The sequence below is a fragment of the Pecten maximus genome, chromosome 19 (genome assembly GCF_902652985.1).
Source record: "Pecten maximus chromosome 19, xPecMax1.1, whole genome shotgun sequence".
Taxonomy (NCBI): Eukaryota; Metazoa; Mollusca; class Bivalvia; order Pectinida; family Pectinidae; genus Pecten; species Pecten maximus.
Window position 1 is genome coordinate 16,900,724 of NC_047033.1, and position 20,760 is coordinate 16,921,483.

General features: G+C 34.7%; 1 protein-coding gene across 1 annotated transcript; it reads left to right on the plus strand.

Moving 5' to 3' along the window:
- Positions 1-29: 29 nt before the first annotated feature.
- On the plus strand, positions 30-4,954 carry LOC117317581 (carbohydrate sulfotransferase 12-like). Its single transcript, XM_033872420.1, is given in 5 exon segments — positions 30-1,928; positions 2,136-2,185; positions 2,718-2,927; positions 3,946-4,629; positions 4,631-4,954. Coding segments are annotated over 5 exon segments (1,314 nt in total). The 5' UTR covers positions 30-1,807; the 3' UTR covers positions 4,880-4,954.
- The last annotated feature ends 15,806 nt before the right edge of the window (positions 4,955-20,760 follow it).

The window sequence follows — 20,760 nt, forward strand, 5'->3', positions numbered from 1 at the left end:
AAAACTAAAAGTTTAATGACATTGAAATAAAAACTTACAATGTCCAGATATATACATACATTTTTTATATCAACAACATTTAGCGATGATAATTCGATGTGTTTGATGAATCTGGTGGCATCTGGTGATACTGTCAGTGTCAAATTTTCGGGATAGAGTGAAAGAAAGCAGCATCTGCATGAAAGAGCAAGCATCAAGGAAAATGTTTATGTATAGAATTATCGCATTTTTCATAGTTCATACAGTGATTCCGGTATAATTATTGGCGAGAAACATTTATATTTGGTCATTTAACACATTTAATCGAAATATAGATTTTCTTGTAGAGGTCTGTAATGTTCGTCCCTTACATTACTCAAAACCTCTACGTATCATATCTTTTGGTTAATCCGGCATCATTTAATGATGAAAAGAGATATCAGGGATCTATCGTATGGTTAAACATGTGACAATGGTTCGTTAAAATCTTGTTGAAGGCCAACAGCCTCAAAGTAGTCTAATATTTTGTTTTTATGCTAAGAGTTACAAAAAGAGATATAAAATTTGTAATACGTGTACTTCGATAAAAACCTCCTGTAGAACGCATTGAGTACTGATTAAAGGGATGTAACTCTTGTTAGAAGGTGCGTATGACAACACGTATTATGCATTATTGCCTTGAGGCAATATGGAAAGACTGTAGTTGTCGAGGGATTGCATAGTGCCGGAGAGATACAGACGAAGTACTATTTCGTCCCGAAAAAGAAGGCAGCATTTTTAGTATATATATTCAACTGAATATTTCACCACCGGAGAACCTGTCAGTTAAAGCCATTTTCGCTACCGGCTTAATCATCACGTCATTATAAAGATTAACGTTCAACGTCGCACAAAAGTTGCTCAGGAAAGATGGTTATCTCATTGTACGCATGTGTGCATCGTCGGTAGCCCACGGCCCTGTCACTCAAGGAGAGAGACCGTGTGATGATTAGTACACTTTTCGTCGTTTGCCGAAAAAATATTTCTTTTTAAGTTTTGACTAATCAGAAAACCGGTGGTTCGGGTTCAACTATTCGGTAGACTCCACGGATTAACTTTCGATAGAGAAAGAACAGTTTTAGATATATAATTTTGAAAGACATTGTCCTTATTATGAAAAACACTGTCGTTTTATGAAAAACAAGATGTTTATTGACCATTAAGTGTGCTGCCCCATGACGGGGATCCTCAAAATAAGATGGTCCGTGATTTTCGGGACCATGGTTACCGGCGCGTCAATTGGACGTTTGCATTCTGTCATGCAATTTACTAAATATAGCTCGTCAAGAGGCGACCAGTTCTATTTAAATAGCATAAGTATGTTTGTGACCAGTGGACATACAACCCGTAATGACATGAAATTACAAAAGTGGCTGATAGAAAGACAAAACAAAGAGCAATTTAACTCAAACGAACAAACTACGTCATACAATGCCGCTATATTGTACCGGGAGATGGCATGCAATTATTCCTTTGTCATGTCAATTCATTGAAATTCATAAAGATTCCCGGAATTTGCCTCCATCATCATATGGCGGTTTTAAATGACTAGAAAAACACTATTTTGATATTGATTTGTCAGTATCCCGGATTATAAAATGGGATTAGGTTTTAAAAATATAAGTCGATACATATGAACAGAATTGCAATTCTACAATACATAGCAGCTGTAACATTTGTATGTGAACCCCGATTATGCCGATGGTAACATAAGTGTTTATGTAAATGTCAATGACACATCAAAATAACTGAAGATATACTGTTTGTCTATGAAATTTATCAAGTCGAAATGGTGAAATGCCTTTTAAAATATCTCTATGCTACATGTATTTCCATAATACTTTTGATTGAGCTGATTCTCATCAAGGTCCTGCTAATGGATAGACCGGAAAACAACCTCAGTAAAGCAGGTAGTGTATAACTCCAATTTACTGTTTTTTCTTTTCTTGTTTATTTTATAAACTGCTGCCAATATAAAACATATTATATCGCTTTTTATATATACTTCATATCGTGGTTTTCAGCATTAAATTGAACAGTATACAGTCATATTTAGGATTATGTAATCTTAAAGTAACCAACAGATGGATCTAAAATTTGACTTTGATTGATTTCAGAGATAAGAGATGGAACGAAAGTGGGACATGTATTGCAGAGTCGAATATTGGTAAGTAACAACAGATATACTTTAAAAGTACATCAAGAACAATGTTTTATAAAGAACACTTTTCCTGATTTCCGTTCATGTTTGTATCCCGTTGTGAGCACATATACATCTTCAACTTAAACTGTTCTGAGGTAAAGATTTTGACCCGTCAGCTCCAGAACAACAATTATAATTATGAATTTTAACTTTTAAATATAATCATCTAATAAAGGATCAAAAGGACAGCATCGTTTGCAAGTCTTCTGCATTTTGATTCATCGTACTCATGCCATCATTTGAATGGCACCAGCCAGTCAAAAACTGATTAAATAGACCAATTTTAGCTATTTGCGATCAATATGCCTTTGGAAACTTGATCTCCCGAAACTTGCCTCCTTAGAGACAGTCATTTCTTAAAGCAATCAATTATTATCATTCCGAATGCATTATGCATTTGTGATTTCTTAAATACATGGCTAAAACTCAGTATCGCAATTACTATTCTACAAAAATTCACTTCGAGTGGGATTACCGGTTTTATTTCTTCTTTCAGGAAATATCCCCACATGAAAATAACTCCCTTCATCCGGGTATGATATACACAGCGAGAAGAGAACGAATGCTAAAAGCATGTGCCGCTCTCGGAACACGATCGAACTCAACAAGCTACGTAAGAAATAACGTAATTATCGATCGGCCATTGGGTATCGCTTACTGCCCTGTGGAAAAGATAGCTTCCACGTTCTGGAGACGAACTATGAGGGTAAGTAGAGCTTTGTATTGTTTACGCCCTCCACACGGACACGGTAGTGTAACGTTTCACCCGTTCACATTATCCCGATAACGGGATAACTAGTTATAACCGCCAACTAGATAAACATCCAGCAAAGAGCAGCAATGTCCGATTTTTAAACTTTGGTTGTCTCGGCTAGGAGACAGAACTATCACTAAGGGAGTATCGAAGGAGATATCAGCAAGAAAATAGATGTCGGGATGGAAAACATCACATCATACATTAAATCCTGGACCCGAATGCATGACACCGTGCACATTTTGTGTTCAGACTCAATTACTTTTGGTGATAAAGCTTAGCGATTTTGAAAAGACTTCAAGTGAGAATATAGTTGATGATAACATTTCGTTTTAAAGTTTAAAGAATGTTGGGTTTAGCACAGAATTAATTTTTGAGAATGAGAATGGTTTTCATGAATACGGGGCCGGAACAGGAAGTTCAAGTCTTACGTTCTACCTGCATGGCTGTTTAGGAGGTAATACTATGTCGAAATATTATTAATATTTCATTAATTTGGACTTGATAGAATATAATATGATATTACTTTCGGTATTTAGTGATGGCTTTTAAAGTAGATTAAAAAGGTCTCTGTCGAGAATTTCGAAGCATCATGTGGCAGCTGATAATTGAGACAGCATCTTAGGCCACCACGACAGATTTCATCTGTCTTTTGACCAGTCAGTACAGAATTATTGAAAGTCATTTTCCTTTTACTGAAGTAAACGCCTCTTTTCCTATTGCTAACATGTGTCTTTTGACAAGTCAGTAAAGAGTTATTGAAGGACGTTTTTTCTTTGCGTAATTTCGAAACAGATTAAACAAATGTTTGTGATTCTGCTTTTGTTTGTCTCATGAAGGCATAGGTCGACCTTGGCAAAATTTAACATACAAGGAGCGATGGTGGTAGGTTTCGTCATGAATATATATTACAAGAACATTGATTTGTTTATGGTTCTAGTGAGTTTAAATTTATTTCCTTACCTTGCAGATTGTGGTTGGTCAGTCTCGCGCTAAGTCACCATTTGCCAAGTCTGTTAAAGCATTTGATGCATTCTACACACTACGTAGCTTAGAGGATTCAATGATTGACAGATTTATGAAAAAGTCGCTGACCTTTATGTTTGTCCGAGACCCATATAGCCGTCTCTTTTCGGCGTACGTTGACAAACTTGTGTCACCGAACTGTGATTACTGGAAAGGAACAGGTGCGTTTGGAATACGGTTATTTCGGAATAACGCTAAGGAAGTTGATAAGAAATGTGGCCATGATATAACATTTCGTGAGTTTGTGAAAACAGTCATTTATTTTGAGGAACATGAACCGTTTTCGAAAAGAAATGTCCATTTCACCCCGACATTCGAACATTGTGATCCATGTCGCTATCAATGGCATTTGATAGGGAAGTTGGAAACTTTCACTTCAGATGTGTTCCATATTCTAGATCGTATGTCTAGAGCGGATATAAAGCGGTCACTTGAGATAAACTTTAAAGCACAGTATTTACACTACACAATACGAGACCAATGTAACTGGTTATTTCATTTCAGAAAGCATTACATAACCGATTGTAATATAACATTTTCATCAGGCCCAAAAACGACTATGGAGACAATTACAGATCCGTGGTATCATCAGAAGACAATTGATTTATCCCATCTCGGCAGCACAGAGTGAAAGTATAAAGAAACACGAACTAATCCAGGTGGTGTATAATGCAATGGGAGATGCGAGTGATCGTTCAGAAGCAGTACGTAACAGAAAAGATGCATTTTTAGAGGCTTATTCAACAGTAGATATGGATGACTTGATAAAATTGAGTAAAATTTTCCGGGTTGATTGTGAACTGTTTGGTTATGACTGTAAGCCTGATAGACTGTTTGATATGAGAAGAACTGTGAGTAAGCAGTCGTTCTTTGCTTGATCATCAATAATACCAAGGCTTTCTAAACATTGAACGGTTATAAAAACAGAATAAAAGAGTATTTTACCCAGGTTACACCTTTTTGAGCCAGCATGGTTTTTATTTTTTATTGAATGTCGTCAGAGGGCGCGTGATTTTTTTCAGAATATTTGATTGCTTAAACATTATGCATAAAAAATGTGACAAATATGACATACACATGTGGTGTGTCAGTCTGCCGTATCAAGAATCACATTTGTAGGTGATGTCACTAATTTTAAGTTTTGTTTGACCTGATGACCTAATAGGGATTGGGTTACGTTACTTTGTCATCAGAATACAAAGACTGACCTCATACTATACTATGCTATCATAAGACAAGATATTACAGCAAAACACGATCAATGAATATGGTAATTGTTTATACTCCTTTATGAACATTTCATCTATAAGAATTCCTCATTTTGGCAAATCTAGACCTAAAGAAGAAAGTTATTTTAAGTTCGTCACAGCTGATCGAAGACATCTGCTTCAGAAACATTAACGTATGATTAAGCAATGTTAATACGATTGCCTGTGACACAATCTCCACAAGATTTATTATTCGCATCATATACTATCAACGTGAGCTAAACTAATTCATACACGAAAACCATATGTTGAATATTCATAGACAAGTCAATACTTTATAAGTTACTACTGTCGTAAGAATTATACAGATAATTACGTATTATAAATAAATCATCTGTCAGTTTCCAAGCTAAATATATCATGTACTTAACTCGGAAACCACTTATAATAGGTTACAAATACATCACAAGCGTGTAATAGGTTGTTTAATATGTGAAATCCTGATACTGGTCGCTAAAAGTTTTAGTATTACGAGAAATCCTAATACTGGTTGCTAAGTGTTTCAGTTATACGAGAATTCATAATACTGGTCGTCAAATATTTTAGTGATACGATATTTCCTTGGCTGCCTAGTTATATCAACATATAACAAAATCATATGAAAATATTAATAAGGCATCAAATTACACATTCGAAATCAGTTTTAAACGATTAACTTTTTTTTGGTAAAATACAATTTGATATCTTAATTTTCCATCACATCTGTCTTGTACTCGTTAGGGGCATTTTGATTTTCTCACCGCCCGGCAGGGTGAGCATTGGAATGTTGTTTGCTTCCCACATCGCACGATTTATTAGAGATGAGTAGATTAGAGATCTTGTCAGGTTTTTGTTTTTCTAACTCACCTTTAATAAACCAATCTTCTTTCTCAAAAACTATTTCTTTTTCTTTTGAAAATGCGTTCGCTCCTCTGAAGAAAGTTATGGATTTAGCCCCCAGTCTAGGTCATATCAAATGCATTCAAACTGGCAATCGGCTATACAAAGACATTTCCGTCAATTTAAACCGGGCAAACTTGACCATGTTCAAATGGAACCGTCCTTAGAGCATCTAAAAGTGTTGATATAAACATCAACAACAACAAAAATTTCGCAACTCCCATCTAGATATCTACGTCTGGCCCTCACATCAATAATGCATCCGTAAGTGGTGAAACAACTGTATAATATATCACAATTTACGTGAAGTATCCTCTTTTGTTTCTTATCATGTGTCTGTAATGTGGTTATGTTAAATAGATTGAAACCTGTCATTGAACACTTGATATCCAAAGTTAGGTTTTTTGCTGTGTTTTAAAATAGATGTAAAAACACTGTATACCTCCGACCTCTTATTGTCAACATGGCTGTGTAATCAGAAACAATGACCTAGATATTGTCATACTGCTTTGTTCCACGTATATTTTTAATTGCATTAAATATCGTCAATAAATTCCATTCGTATGGTATCTGTAAGTACTTTTTTACTCATTAACCTGTACTTGCCTATACAATACTCTAGTAAATATCTTAAATGTATCTATGAGTGTCAGGTTTATTGATATTGATTATGACAGCTATGCATATCCTCCCTTGTACATACATGTACATCGCGTACAGGAATGATTCATTTCTGACGAATGAACACCTTCGGTGACGTCACTAACTTCCCACATTGAACTTCGTCCAATCAAAATCGATGCAGTTAATCATCAATCATAATGTTTTGTTACTTCAAATATGGCGCAATCACCTTTCGTTAATGAAACCCTCATTTGTTAATATCACAGACATGAATACCGCAGGATTTTTGTGCTTTGTTGCATTTATGACAGACGTCATTTCAGGTACAATTTTTATATATTATCACGTTTACATTCAATATATTACAGTAACCATCACGTTATATAAATATTGTATTTCTACATTAACTTTTTCTGTAATCATAATTAAAGAAACATCTCTTTTCTAACAAGAATAAATTTTGTCAGATAATGTAAATGTTGTGTTTCTAGTTTCACATTTTAATTTTGTGGTTAATATTAAAGAAGCATCTCTCTTTTTATCAAAGAATCATTTCGGGATCATGTATGTGTGATATTTAAAAGACTATAATGTATTTAATATCATTCCTGTATATATTATATATACATGAACCAAACCAGCGCACACGCACTGCAGAATTAACAATTTTGCCTAAGAGAACAAAGGATTAGTGGGAAGACACAGAATTGAATAATTGGATATTAAGATAGAGTCACGGAAAACTATACTCTTTTACGCTGCCCGCAGTTAGGACGTAAGGGATATTAACAGGTTTTTTTTAGGCTTTTTTCTAATTAATGATCCACGTATGACATTTGCTGTTGCGTGGACGTTATATAATCAACCGAAAACATAACACTGGAAACAAAATTGGATGCGTAAGAACTCATACATTTTACCATCTGAACAGGGATTGAGATCAAGCCTGACTTGACGAAAGTGGACTCAATGCAGCCCTGCGCGAACCTCCCACTTATTACCATGTATATGATGTTTAATGTATCTCTTTATCTTTTGGTGCGGTTAGAGGCTATGGATCGATACTTTAATTTGTGCTCAGAAGAAACTTGGCAATGTCAGGGACGTACATATTTATATATATATATAGATATAATAATAAAAAAAACTCGACGACTGACTTTCACTTAATGACGTCATAAATAATGTGACGTCACAATGGTATACATGTACAACGTTTCAAAACAAGCTAAAATTGTGGCGCCATTTTACACATTTATAACAATTTTTCTATGGCCTGTTGAGGCTTGGTTTTAATATTTTTATAATTTGGTCCTCTTTCTTTTCTAATAAAACCGTGTCAGTCGAATGTAATTGGTATAAAGGTATCACATTAAAATGATCACCGGCACAATCATGAATATGTTTATTAGCATGTAAATTTCGCAACGAGTCGGTCTTAGTTTGTTGCCTATGTACAGTCATTCTTGTTCTAAGTTCATTACTAGTTTGACCAATATAAAAATCACCACAATTGGAACAGATAACGGCATATATAACACATTTTGATTTACAATTCATATTAGCTTTTACTGTATATATATATATATATATATAGAATAAAGTTGAAATGTCCATATATATGTGTGTGTATTTATCTTGGCAATGTGAACTACATTTCTGCACATTCAGTATATGCGTTATTCATCATGCTGAAATTAATTAGATTTAGTGATTATTTAACAGTGATTATTTAACCTTGGTGCAAAATTCAAAGAGAAATCCCATCGAGGTAATTGGAAGACGGGCATTTGACAATATGGTCATTTAGTAATAACGTAGCAAATTCGTTTTCATTAAAGTAGAATACGATAAGAAGGACATCCTGGCGTGAAGAAAGGGCGTTATTCCCGGCGGTGACCTCAGTAACTTACAACAACTTCGTCAATCAAAATTGATGCTGGGTGTCTTCGGCATTATACTTCAGTGAGGTACACTATACAGTCAGCTAACACAAGATGATACAGGTTACACAACGAGTGGTTGTTGTATGGTATTTCGTTCACTCGAGTTGGAATTTTTTTCAAAAGTTACAAAAACACAAACGTTAGTGAATTATAGAAAAAATAACTAACGAGGGTGAAAGAATTACCATATACCACACAGCAACGAATTTGCATGACTTGTTTCTACCGCAAAAAAAGAAGGATATGACTGAAATTGAAATGCCGCTAATAATATGCAAAACTTAAAATATTGGAAAAGTATTGAAATATTACAATCAATTACCAAACATAATGAATATTAAGTAAGTTTATTCTTTTCAGAGCAATAAATTTATAGAAATCTATATATATTTTCAAGAATGTAAAAAAAAACCACAACAGCAAATAATTTCTTGTGCGTTATCATTTCCGGAACATCATGAAGCGGCCTTCTAAATGCTACAAAATAGTCCCGGTCAAAGGTCACCGTGTCAACCAATCAAAACGCATTTAGAGTTTATTCCACGTGTGGTATAAACTGAATGCTATTCAACAGTTGTAATGATTATTTCAGCCTTGGCAGTTGAATATTACCCACCTATTGTGGTAAAAACACGAATATACTTCAGCTTCGAAAACGCAAACACAAAGTCGGGTAGTTTAGAAATGAAAGATTGAAACTTAGTTAATTATGAATCTACTAAAGATATGAGATATACATTTAGCTCCTCAGCCCGGCGGACAAGTGTGCTTATGGTGTATTGCGGCGTCTATGACATTAATTGTTTTCTATATATTCAAACAAATTATCAATAACCAAAATATATCACAGAGGTTCCCGAGTACCGAAATTTCCACAGTTGTGATATTAAACATATAATACTTACTTCAAAGAAACGTACATATATATAAGTTAGGATCCGTGTTGACTTTGAAGCTTCTTATAAATTAAGTATTACGATAAAAGGCTGTAAAATAGATACAGGCCAATTGTTCCTCTTGTTATATATAATTAGACGACCGATGTAAGTTTTTACTTCGCTAATTTATTCCCGGTTAATATTTTCATTGTCTAGATTTAATATTCAGGAGAGAATATATAGTGATTTATTTGACAATGATGTTATAATGCAGTTTTATATTGCACTCATTAATATAGACTGTGCGGGGAAAGATTATGCCTGCTTCATCTCATCATATGTCGTAAGGGACGACTTACAGTGGGGCCCCCTACAGGGTCGGGATGACTTTCTTATATGTCATCTGTCCTACCTGTAGTGGTATTGGCCCTTATGACCTTTATAATGTTACTTAGCAACTAAGCATGTATAACTAACATTAGAAAAGAATAATGCAAGCTGTATCCCTCTGAATTTTGATCGAATAAAGCCAGCTGTACCCCACTGAATGTTGGTCGAATAAAACCAGCTGTACCCCCACTGAATGTTGGTCGAATAAAGCCAGCTGTACCCCACTGAATTTTGGTCGTCGACTAAAAGTGGGACCTTTGAAGAATCGGGGATCTTTTCTGTGTTTCGAGAGAGGAATTGAAGAAATAGATTGTCTACCCCCATCGCAACACTTTCGATCTGCTCCGTCTTTCTGTGTTTTGTTTGCGTCTCCTTGACATCCGTCTTAATATGACACTGGACGTTAACACATGACAAACAATAGTACTACCGATAGCTTAAATCAGAAGGCTAATATACATACATTTGTGTGATTAAACCAAGGACAGCAATATTTTTTTCTGTTGTAAATATGTTTATGTCTTACTTCAAATTTAAAATACAATATATCATCACACAGTTTACGTGGCCATATCGTGATATAAACTGTCACACTTGTAACATATCTGATTTTTTTTTCTTTTCATTGTTCCCGTGTATTTCGGCAACTACACCATACTTTAGAAAACGAGAATTTATTTTTCAAAAGATAACCTTTTTCTCTCCGCGAGTGGTAAACTGTTAGCTTTACATATAATAATTTTTTTTATTCATATATATAGATTTTTTTTTTTTGTCACACACTTGTTCAGAGATACTTAGGTAAAATTTTGAAATAAAATTCCCAGCCTGTAAGACACTATTTAGCTATATGGACCCTTTTATCTTGCTAGTATTGATTAAAACTAGTTGAACTTAACTTCCGCCGGTGGTTGAAATGTCCTGAATGGCCATTAAAGATTGAAAAATAGCCAGCTCTGACTCAGTAACATTGGTTTTTGCTGTCATCAGTTTAACATTCTTCTTCTTCCTATTTAGCACTTGTAAAACTAATAATATAAAAATTTTGCTTTACTATTTCAGCGTCCCATTTATCGTTATTCCCCAGACATGGAAGACGTCAATGTAAGTATATACAAATGTTCATATACTCTTTTGGTATTTCTTATTCCAAAACACGTTGAAGGGCAAAGGAAAGTGTTTATAATGCATGGATAACAAAAGTATAACTATTACTATTCGTGCATTGCATTGATAATTTCTTACTACCGTGTTTGCCACTGTAATAGGATGAAAAAAAGGAATATTCTAAGATATATCGATCATTGAAATGACCGGCATTATTTGGGTTTGTGCCCTTAGGAACATTAGGGCGGTGCAAAATAAATCAGCTGTATCAATTGCAATATTTGTGAACTATATCTTAATTATGTTTTAATTATTCTATGTTCTCGACAATGTTTGATATATCTTCATGCAAACATACGAAATGCATATCTACATACATATACAGAAAGATACTTTCTTTTCTTTCATTGTTTTTTTTTTCTGGGGGTGGGAGGTTGAATCGTATTGTGTTTATTATTTACTTGATTATTTATTATTCATTATAACAGAGCATTTGTTGATTTATGAATTACGGGTTTCAATTCTCAATGTTAACATTTTCTTGTGTAGTGTGTTGTGACTCCTGAATCATTTATTTCCAGAACATATACTTACTTTGCTTACTTGTTTAATCGCATGTGCATTTCAGTATGTCAGCGAAGGAGCTTATCCAACCTAGGAACGTGTACGATGCAGTGTAATAGCTTCAGAGGATGTCGCCAAGGTATAATTAACATATTATTATATAGATAAATTTTTTGTTTGGTACATGCCTGACATAGGACACATTTAATGAATTGCATACCCTACATGTTTCTCCTGAACGTGGGGCGTTTGTTGTTTCCTTTGCATGTTAATAAGGGGCGACCTTTTTTTCACTCTGAGTCAAAAGTTTCTGTTTTCAGTTTTATAGACATACATGTAACATGAATAGCTCTTTTTCTAAATATTTCATGATGACGCATCTGTGACAAACATTGCAACTAATATCAAGAAGAAACACTTATAGTTCACTGATCTTACATAAGGGAAAGAAAGGAGGATAAGAAAGAGAAGTTACAGAAGGATTCTCTTACAGAGCCACTCTTTCTCGGACTCGTCAAACAATCAAATAAATAGGAAAGAGCGATGGTAGAAAGAAAAGGTGTTGGTCCATAAAGATGGAGGTTGTCCATTGACAGCGTAACTTAGAAACATAATGTAAAATTAGCATAAAGTGATCGCATCGATACATTTACTCAGTTATGTAGAAGAATCGTCAGTAGCTAAAGGATCCGCAGTCCAGTAGAACCAGCGACCAATTTCTTGTCGGTAACAGCATCTTATATATCTGTTGATATCGAAAGAATCCTGTTTTCACGTTGGTGTATGAAACATCCCCTTGGTATAAGGCGTATTTATTTAAGGATTAACTTAAAACTTATATTGTAAAAACTGTTATGGGAGCTAAGGCAAGTGGGATTACTAATCAAAAGATATTATAATCCCTGGTGAGATGTTTGGTACCTTTATACATTTGGCTGTACAACTAGTGGTAGCTGTATGGCTTACATAGTGTACCTTGAAAATTCGGACAATTAGGATTACCGTTTCTATTGACTTGTTAATGTATACTTTATTTCACTCAATATGAGCATAATTGCCATTACAGATCATCATTTTAATATTACTGTCTTGGAGTTATCATCTTTTTTTCACTATCCTATATTGTGTCTATTCCATATATCGATCTTCCAATAGATTCCCAATACCATCAGGGTTATGTCCCATTAATCACAGCTTGAAAATATCACCATCATTATAGCATTGTTTTTCTCTTCACCATTATTGCACTATTGATGTATCTTCCTGAGAAAAATTTGACTTTTCAGTTAAGTCATAATTCGCCCCCCTTTGTGGTCTTACGTTATTTGATATGTTCCAGGTGAAATATGCTGTCCGTTGGACTGTGGAGGCACCTACTGTCGTGAGTATAGTATTTACTACCTCGTAGACATTTTTATAAGAGGTATAACCATAATCATATATTATTGTCAATACAAAAGACTCACACTCTATACGGATATATAAGAATTTAATATTCGACATTGTAAGGTAAATTGTATTCTAACCTCGGCTGTTGTATATTTCCAAGTGGACAATAATAACACGTTATTGTGTTGTAGATAAATGACTGTATATATACACAACAATTTTATCAAACAATGACTCGTTCATCAGATATATTATTATTGTTAAGGTTGAAATATTGACCTGATGGCATAATGTATAACATTAAATACTGACATGATGGCATAATGTATAACATTTAATACTGACGTGATGGCATAATGTATAATATTTAATACTGACGTGAGGGCATAATGTCTAACATTAAATATTGACGTGATGGCATATGTAACACATTTAATACTGACGTGATGGCATAATGTAAAACATTTAATACTGACGTGATGGCATAATGTATAACATTAATACTGAAGTAGTGGCATAATGTATAACATTTTGATACTTACGTGATGGCATAATGTATAACATTTAATACTGACGTGATGGCATAATGTATAACATTAATACTGAAGTAGTGGCATAATGTATAACATTTAATATTGACGTGATGGCATAATGTATAACATTTGATACTGACGTGATGGCATAATGTATAACATTTGATACTGACGTGATGGCATATGTAACACATTTAATACTGACGTGATGGCATAATGTAAAATATTTAATACTGACGTGATGGCATAATGTATAACATTTAATACTGACGTGATGGCATAATGTATGACATTTAATATTGACGTGATGGCATAATGTATAACATTTAATACTGACGTGATGGCATAATGTAAAACATTTAATACTCACGTGATGGCATAATGTAAAACATTAATACTGACGTGATGGCATAATGTATAACATTAATACTGACGTGATGGCATAATGTATAACATTTAATATTGACGTGATGGCATAATGTATAACATTTGATACTGACGTGATGGCATAATGTATAACATTTGATACTGACGTGATGGCATATGTAACACATTTAATACTGACGTGATGGCATAATGAATAACATGTAATACTGACGTGATGGCATAATGAATAACATGTAATACTGACGTGATGGCATATGTAACACATTTAATACTGACGTGATGGCATAATTAGGGGATAGTATGTTGTTTTGAGTGGCTATACTGGCGATTAGAACATGAAATTTGGTTTGAACTCGAGACCGATAGGTCGAGAGTTTAAACCAAATTTCATGTTCTAATCGCCAGTATAGCCACTCAAAACAACGTACTATCCCCATTCTAACACGTTTACTATCGCATATATTTAGATACATTGTTTTATATCGCTACAAGTACGCTGTTAAGTACTCTGTGACCTCCGCTAGTTACGTGTCATACTGTGGCGGATTGACCAATCAGAGAGAAGCTTTCAAAGTCGGTCAATTGGCCACGCCCATACTGGCGAGAGTTCGATCTGTATGTTGACGAAGCGGTGTATTTGGATTGTTGTGAAAGTCCTGTTACAGAAGATTTAACGACATATTTGGATTTATGCAGTATGCATAACTACATGGGCGTTTTGACAAAGTCAGTGTTGATGTGTTTCTATAGGCTCAATCGTTATGTGAAAGTTATGTGCACTTGTTCCATTTCATTTCGGATTTTACTTGACCTTAGATGCTTACACACGGACGAAATGAACGTTTCAATCAATAAATGACGGTAAGAATGAAGTTAACGATTTTTGTTAAATTTATTAAGTTATTTCATTCTTTTCGATTTCTTCACTTTCGATTCCAATATCACGGGTCATCAATCATAAATGGTGCAGAGTGTTGAATTTCGCTACGAGTCGAACTTGACGCCATATTGTTTTGATTAGAAACGGGGCGTGGCTTAACACGATATGTCATGGTTCTATCGCAGATTAGAAGTCGGTCCGCAACCAATCAAAACACGCGTTGCAAACGAATCGTGTTAGAATGTAAAACATTTAATACTGACGTGATGCATAATGTATAACATTAATACTGAAGTGATGGAATAATGTATAATATTTGATACTGACGTGATGGCATAATGTATAATATTTGATACTGAAGTAGTGGCATAATGTATAACATTTAATATTGACGTGATGGCATAATGTATAACATCAAATATTGAAATGATGGCATAATGTAAAACATTTAATATTGACGTGATGGCATAATGTATAATATTTAATACTAACGTGATGGCATAAAGTATAACATTAAATATTGAAATGATGGCATAATGTAAAACATTTAATATTGACGTGATGGCATAATGTATACTATTTGATAATGACGTGATGGCATAATGTATAACATTTAATATTGACGTGATGGCATAATGTAAAACATTTAATACTGACGTGATGGTATAATGTATAATATTTAATACTAACGTGATGGCATAAAGTATAACATTAAATATTGAAATGATGGCATAATGTAAAACATTTAATATTGACGTGATGGCATAATGTATACTATTTGATAATGACGTCATGGCATAATGTATAACATTTAATATTGACTTGATGGCATAATGTATAACATTTAATACTGAAGTAGTGGCATAATGTATAACACATAATACTGACGTGATGGCATAATGTATAACATTTAATATTGACGTGATGGCATAATGTATGACATTTAATATTGACGTGATGGCATAATGTATAACATTTAATATTGACGTGATGGCATAATGAATAACATGTAATACTGACGTGATGGCATATGTAACACATTTAATACTGACGTGATGGCATAATGTATAACATTTGATACTGACGTGATGGCATAATGTATAACATTTGATAATGACGTGATAGCATATGTAACACATTTAATACTGACGTGATGGCATAATGTAAAACATTTAATACTGACGTGATGGCATAATGTATAACATTTAATACTGACGTGATGGCATAATATATAATATTTAATACTAACGTGATAGCATATGTATAACATTTTATACTGAAGTAGTGGCATAATGTATAACATTTAATACTGACGTGATGGCATAATATATAACATTACATACTGACGTGATGGCATAATGTATAATATGCATTTATTGCCCTGGATGCAGGGTAATATGAAGGTTTATTTACCCGAAGGTATCATATTTCCCGAGAGCTTAAATATTGAAGTGATGGTATAATGTATAATATTTAATACTGACGTGATAGCATAATGTATAAATATAGGTTAAACAACGAGTGGTTGTATATAGTATTTCTTTCACTCGAGTGATTAATTTTTCAAAAGTTACAAAAACACGAGCTGTATATTTTGAAAAATAATTAACGAGAATGCAAGAAATACCATATTAAACACCCATGAGTTTGTATGACCTGTTTTTACCACAATAGAAAAGCTTTTCTGAGGATGAATTGACCTTTTTTGTGTAACCATGAGTTCTTTTCACAATAACAGGCGTGATGTAAGGATATGACCGAATTCGAAATACCGCTAATTGATATGCAAAACATATGGAAACATTACAATTTATGGACAAATCATAACAAAATAATATTAGGTATATTCTTTCAAAGCAATAAATTGATAAAAAAAAATATGTATATTTTCAAGAATATAACACAACAACTGCGAACTACTTCTTGTGCGTTATCATTTCCAGGACATTGTGAGGTGGCCTTCAAGTGTTAGCCAATGAAATTGCATTGAACCACGTGATTAAAAAAATAGTCCTGGTCAAAGGTCACCAGTAACCAATCAAAACGCATTCAGAGTTTATTCCACGTTAAGTTATTCAACAGTTGTAATTATTATTTCATGTTTTGGGAGTTGAATAACACCCACCTACTGTGGTAAAACATGAAATATTGACGTGCTAGCATAATGTATAACATTGAATATTGACGTGATGACATAATGTTAATATAATGAAATATTCGTCGTGAATGAATGATTTACTTTTTACAATACTACAAATTCAGAACTACTTGACTACTCTTTATTTAGGTTTGCGTCATTTTGTCCCACAAAAGATAATACATAATTTGAAAAGTAGGAAAGAATATTTCCAGTAATATGGTTTAACTTATTTATTTATTTATTTATTTATTTATTTCAACTAGAATTTTCAGAGCCAATGACAGTGCCTACTACACGTATCAGGTGCCCATCTATCTCCCCGCGGAGAGCATGCGTTGGCAGCCCTTGTCAAATTAGACGTGCAACTGGCGGTTGCCAAGGCTACCCAGGAGCTCGCTGTCAGGACGACTTTTGTGGAGGATGTAATGCCAGATATTTCTATGGTGATCAGGAAATCACGCCCATGTGCTCAAACAGTCCAACCCTGTTCATGCCTGTCTAAATAAGGGAGTCGAAAATAATTCATATGACACCCTCGTACTGAAATTATAACAACTAATCGTTGGAGAACAATTACAGCTTTAATCACATTGAGCGGAAATGTATCGTACATTGTGTCAAAAAAACCATATAAAACTGTTTGATTATTTACGTGTATTCTCTTACATAAGCTATAAGTGAGTAGTGATTTGGTTGTGAAATACAGACGGACTATATGTGTAGTCGTTAATGGGTTTTTAACTGTACGGAAACGCTGACGAGTTTTAAGATAACTCTATTACCGTAAATCTACAGGGACATGACACGAACTCTGGACCCACGGTCCATATATGTTGTAATATCGCGGATAATAAATTCCCAGTATAGAAAAACTTACATGAACTTTTATAATGAACTAGTTAAGTCTGCAAAAAATCCCTACATGGCATATACAAATACGGAATGCCGATCGGTTGGAGAATGCATGATTGAATGACAAATAATCGATTTACTTGGATATTTATGTATAAGTTTGAAACGTGACACTTTCAATATGAGTGAAGCCATCGCTAATTGTTTGTGTTTAAAATATGTCCGGTTGTTTTACAGTTCCGTAAAATTTACTCACCGACCGCTGATTTCAATGGCGGCGGAGATTATCAGAGACGACTACCGAAATGTTTTACCGGAGAGATTAAATGTCATGGCTTTTAAATACAAATGTCATGGCTTCAAAATACACCATTTATCTATCAATTTGGTCTGATTATTAATTAACCCCATGACCGGGAGTGACAACACACGCTATCGTTATCCCTATTGTCAGTCAGGGCATTTGGGGGAGAGGTGAGAAATCTTGCCGCAGGGGTCACGCCAAACACCTGTCCAGTGGTCAGTACAGGTAAATTTTTTGTTCGAATCATGAGATGTCAATTACCTATAATATCATAGATAACGGGTCATAAAAACAGTTCGATACATCGAAAACTTCGATTTATAAAAATTCGAATCATACATAGTTTCGTTAGTAGTGTTATATAGTGAGAAAATTCGGGACCAAGCAAAAAGTTCGATACAGCGAGAAATTCGAATCAACGAAGTTCGAATCATCGAGGTTTGACTGTACATACATTGAAATCATTCTGTTAATATAACAACCCCTCATCCCACCCAATCCTTACCTCCAACCACCTCCAGACCAACCCCCAAACACTCCCTTCTTTCTCTTGACAATTGTTAATACTGCAATTAGTGTCCTTTACGTTCCCTGCTGAATTGCCACACACTTGATGCCAATAGCATAACTTTGACCCCTAACATCACCTTGACCCCTAACATCACCTTGACCCCTAACATCACTTTGACCCCAGATTCACTTTGACTCCTAGCATCACTTAGACTCCTGACATCATTTTGACCCTTGGTATCACTTTGACCGCTAGAATCACTTTGACCCACAAATATCACTTTGACCCCTAACATCATTTTGACCCCTAGCATCACTTTGACCCCTGACATCACTTTGACCCTTGGTATCACTTTGACCGCTAGAATCACTTTGACCCACAAATATCACTTTGACCCCTAACATCACTTTGACTCCTATCATCGCTTGGACCCGCTAGCATCACTTTGACCCCTAGCATCACTTTGACCCCTGACATCACTTTGACGGCTAGAATCACTTTGACCCACAAATATCACTTAAACTCCTAGCATCACTTTGACTCCTATCATCGGTTGGACCCGCTAGCATCACTTTGACCCCTGACATCACTTTGACCCTTGGTATCACTTTGACCCCTGACATCACTTTGACCCTTGGTATCACTTTGACCCCTAGAATCACTTTGACCCGCAGGCATCACTTTGACCCACAAATATCACTTTGACCCCTAGCATCACCTTGACCATCGGTATCACCTTAACCCACCAGCATCACTTTGACCCCTAACATCACTTTGACAAAAGACACACTGTGTATAACATGAACTGTACAAAAGACACACAGTGTATAACATGAACTGTACAAAGACACACTGTGTATAACATGAACTGTACAAAAGACACACTGTGTATAACATGAACTGTACAAAAGACACACTGTGTATAACATGAACTGTACAAAAGACACACGATATATAAAGTTTACTGTACAAAAGACACCGTGTATTAGCACCTTTCATATTAATCAGCCACAAAACTGGATGTGCAGTTGTTAAAGAATTCATAATCTTCAATATTGGATTTCAAAAGAACGTTACGTATTCAATATGACTGTATTATGAAACATGTTCTTCCGGTTGATAATTATACATCTGAATAGGCTTGGTATAATTTGAACGTGACGTTTCAGTGTTATTACTCTGCCACCTTCATTAGAAAAATGACTATTTACCAGCAATATATGTTCAAATTATACAAGTGATATATACCAAGGCTATTCGCAGCTATGGACATGTTTGCATTCTAAACCGTGGCACTGTTCAGATGAACCGCTGGGACAGAAAAATCCGCCAACAGTTTCTACCACTTGCGATCTCAAATGATTGTACTAACGACACACAGGATATTAGCATAGTGTAGTGGACTTTTCCTCATATCGTATATCCACTGCCTTGGTATTGCTAATGTCAATGAACAACAAATCTTAGTCTTCGGGAATTCGCGTTGGTCTATCATACGATGGAATTTTATCCAGCGGTGTATTGGTCCGCTTCCTTTAGAGCATCAAGAACCAATGGGATTCGGCCAATCCGTTCCTCCTTGCACATCATCCAATCAAAACTTCCATCTTCAAGCTGGCATTTGCAGAATTTATAATGTTGCCTTGACAATGTGCCCTAAATACTTACCCCTCCACATAAGGGTAGTTTTATTTATTTCGTTAACATTTACAGCAAAGTCATCAGGTCCACTAAACTTGATTTTGATAAATACATTGTCCATATTACCTCATGCTATTTGGAACAAACTCAATTGGCCTAAAACTATTTTGGCACGATTTTGTAATTAGTTGAATCAATTTGGCACGCCTATAACATTAACTTATGGTATTTGGCACGACTTTACTATTACCCTATGATATTTGACACGACTTTGCAATGACCTTATCCTATTTGGCATGACTTTGAAATGACCTTATCCTTTTTTCGCACGACTTTAAAATGACCTTATATTTGGTGCGATTTTAGAATGACCTAATATTTTTGTTACTATTCCTTTATTTCCAAGTATTCGTACTTCAAGCGATTCCAAACCACATATGCTTTATGCCTGTTTCATCAATTTCTG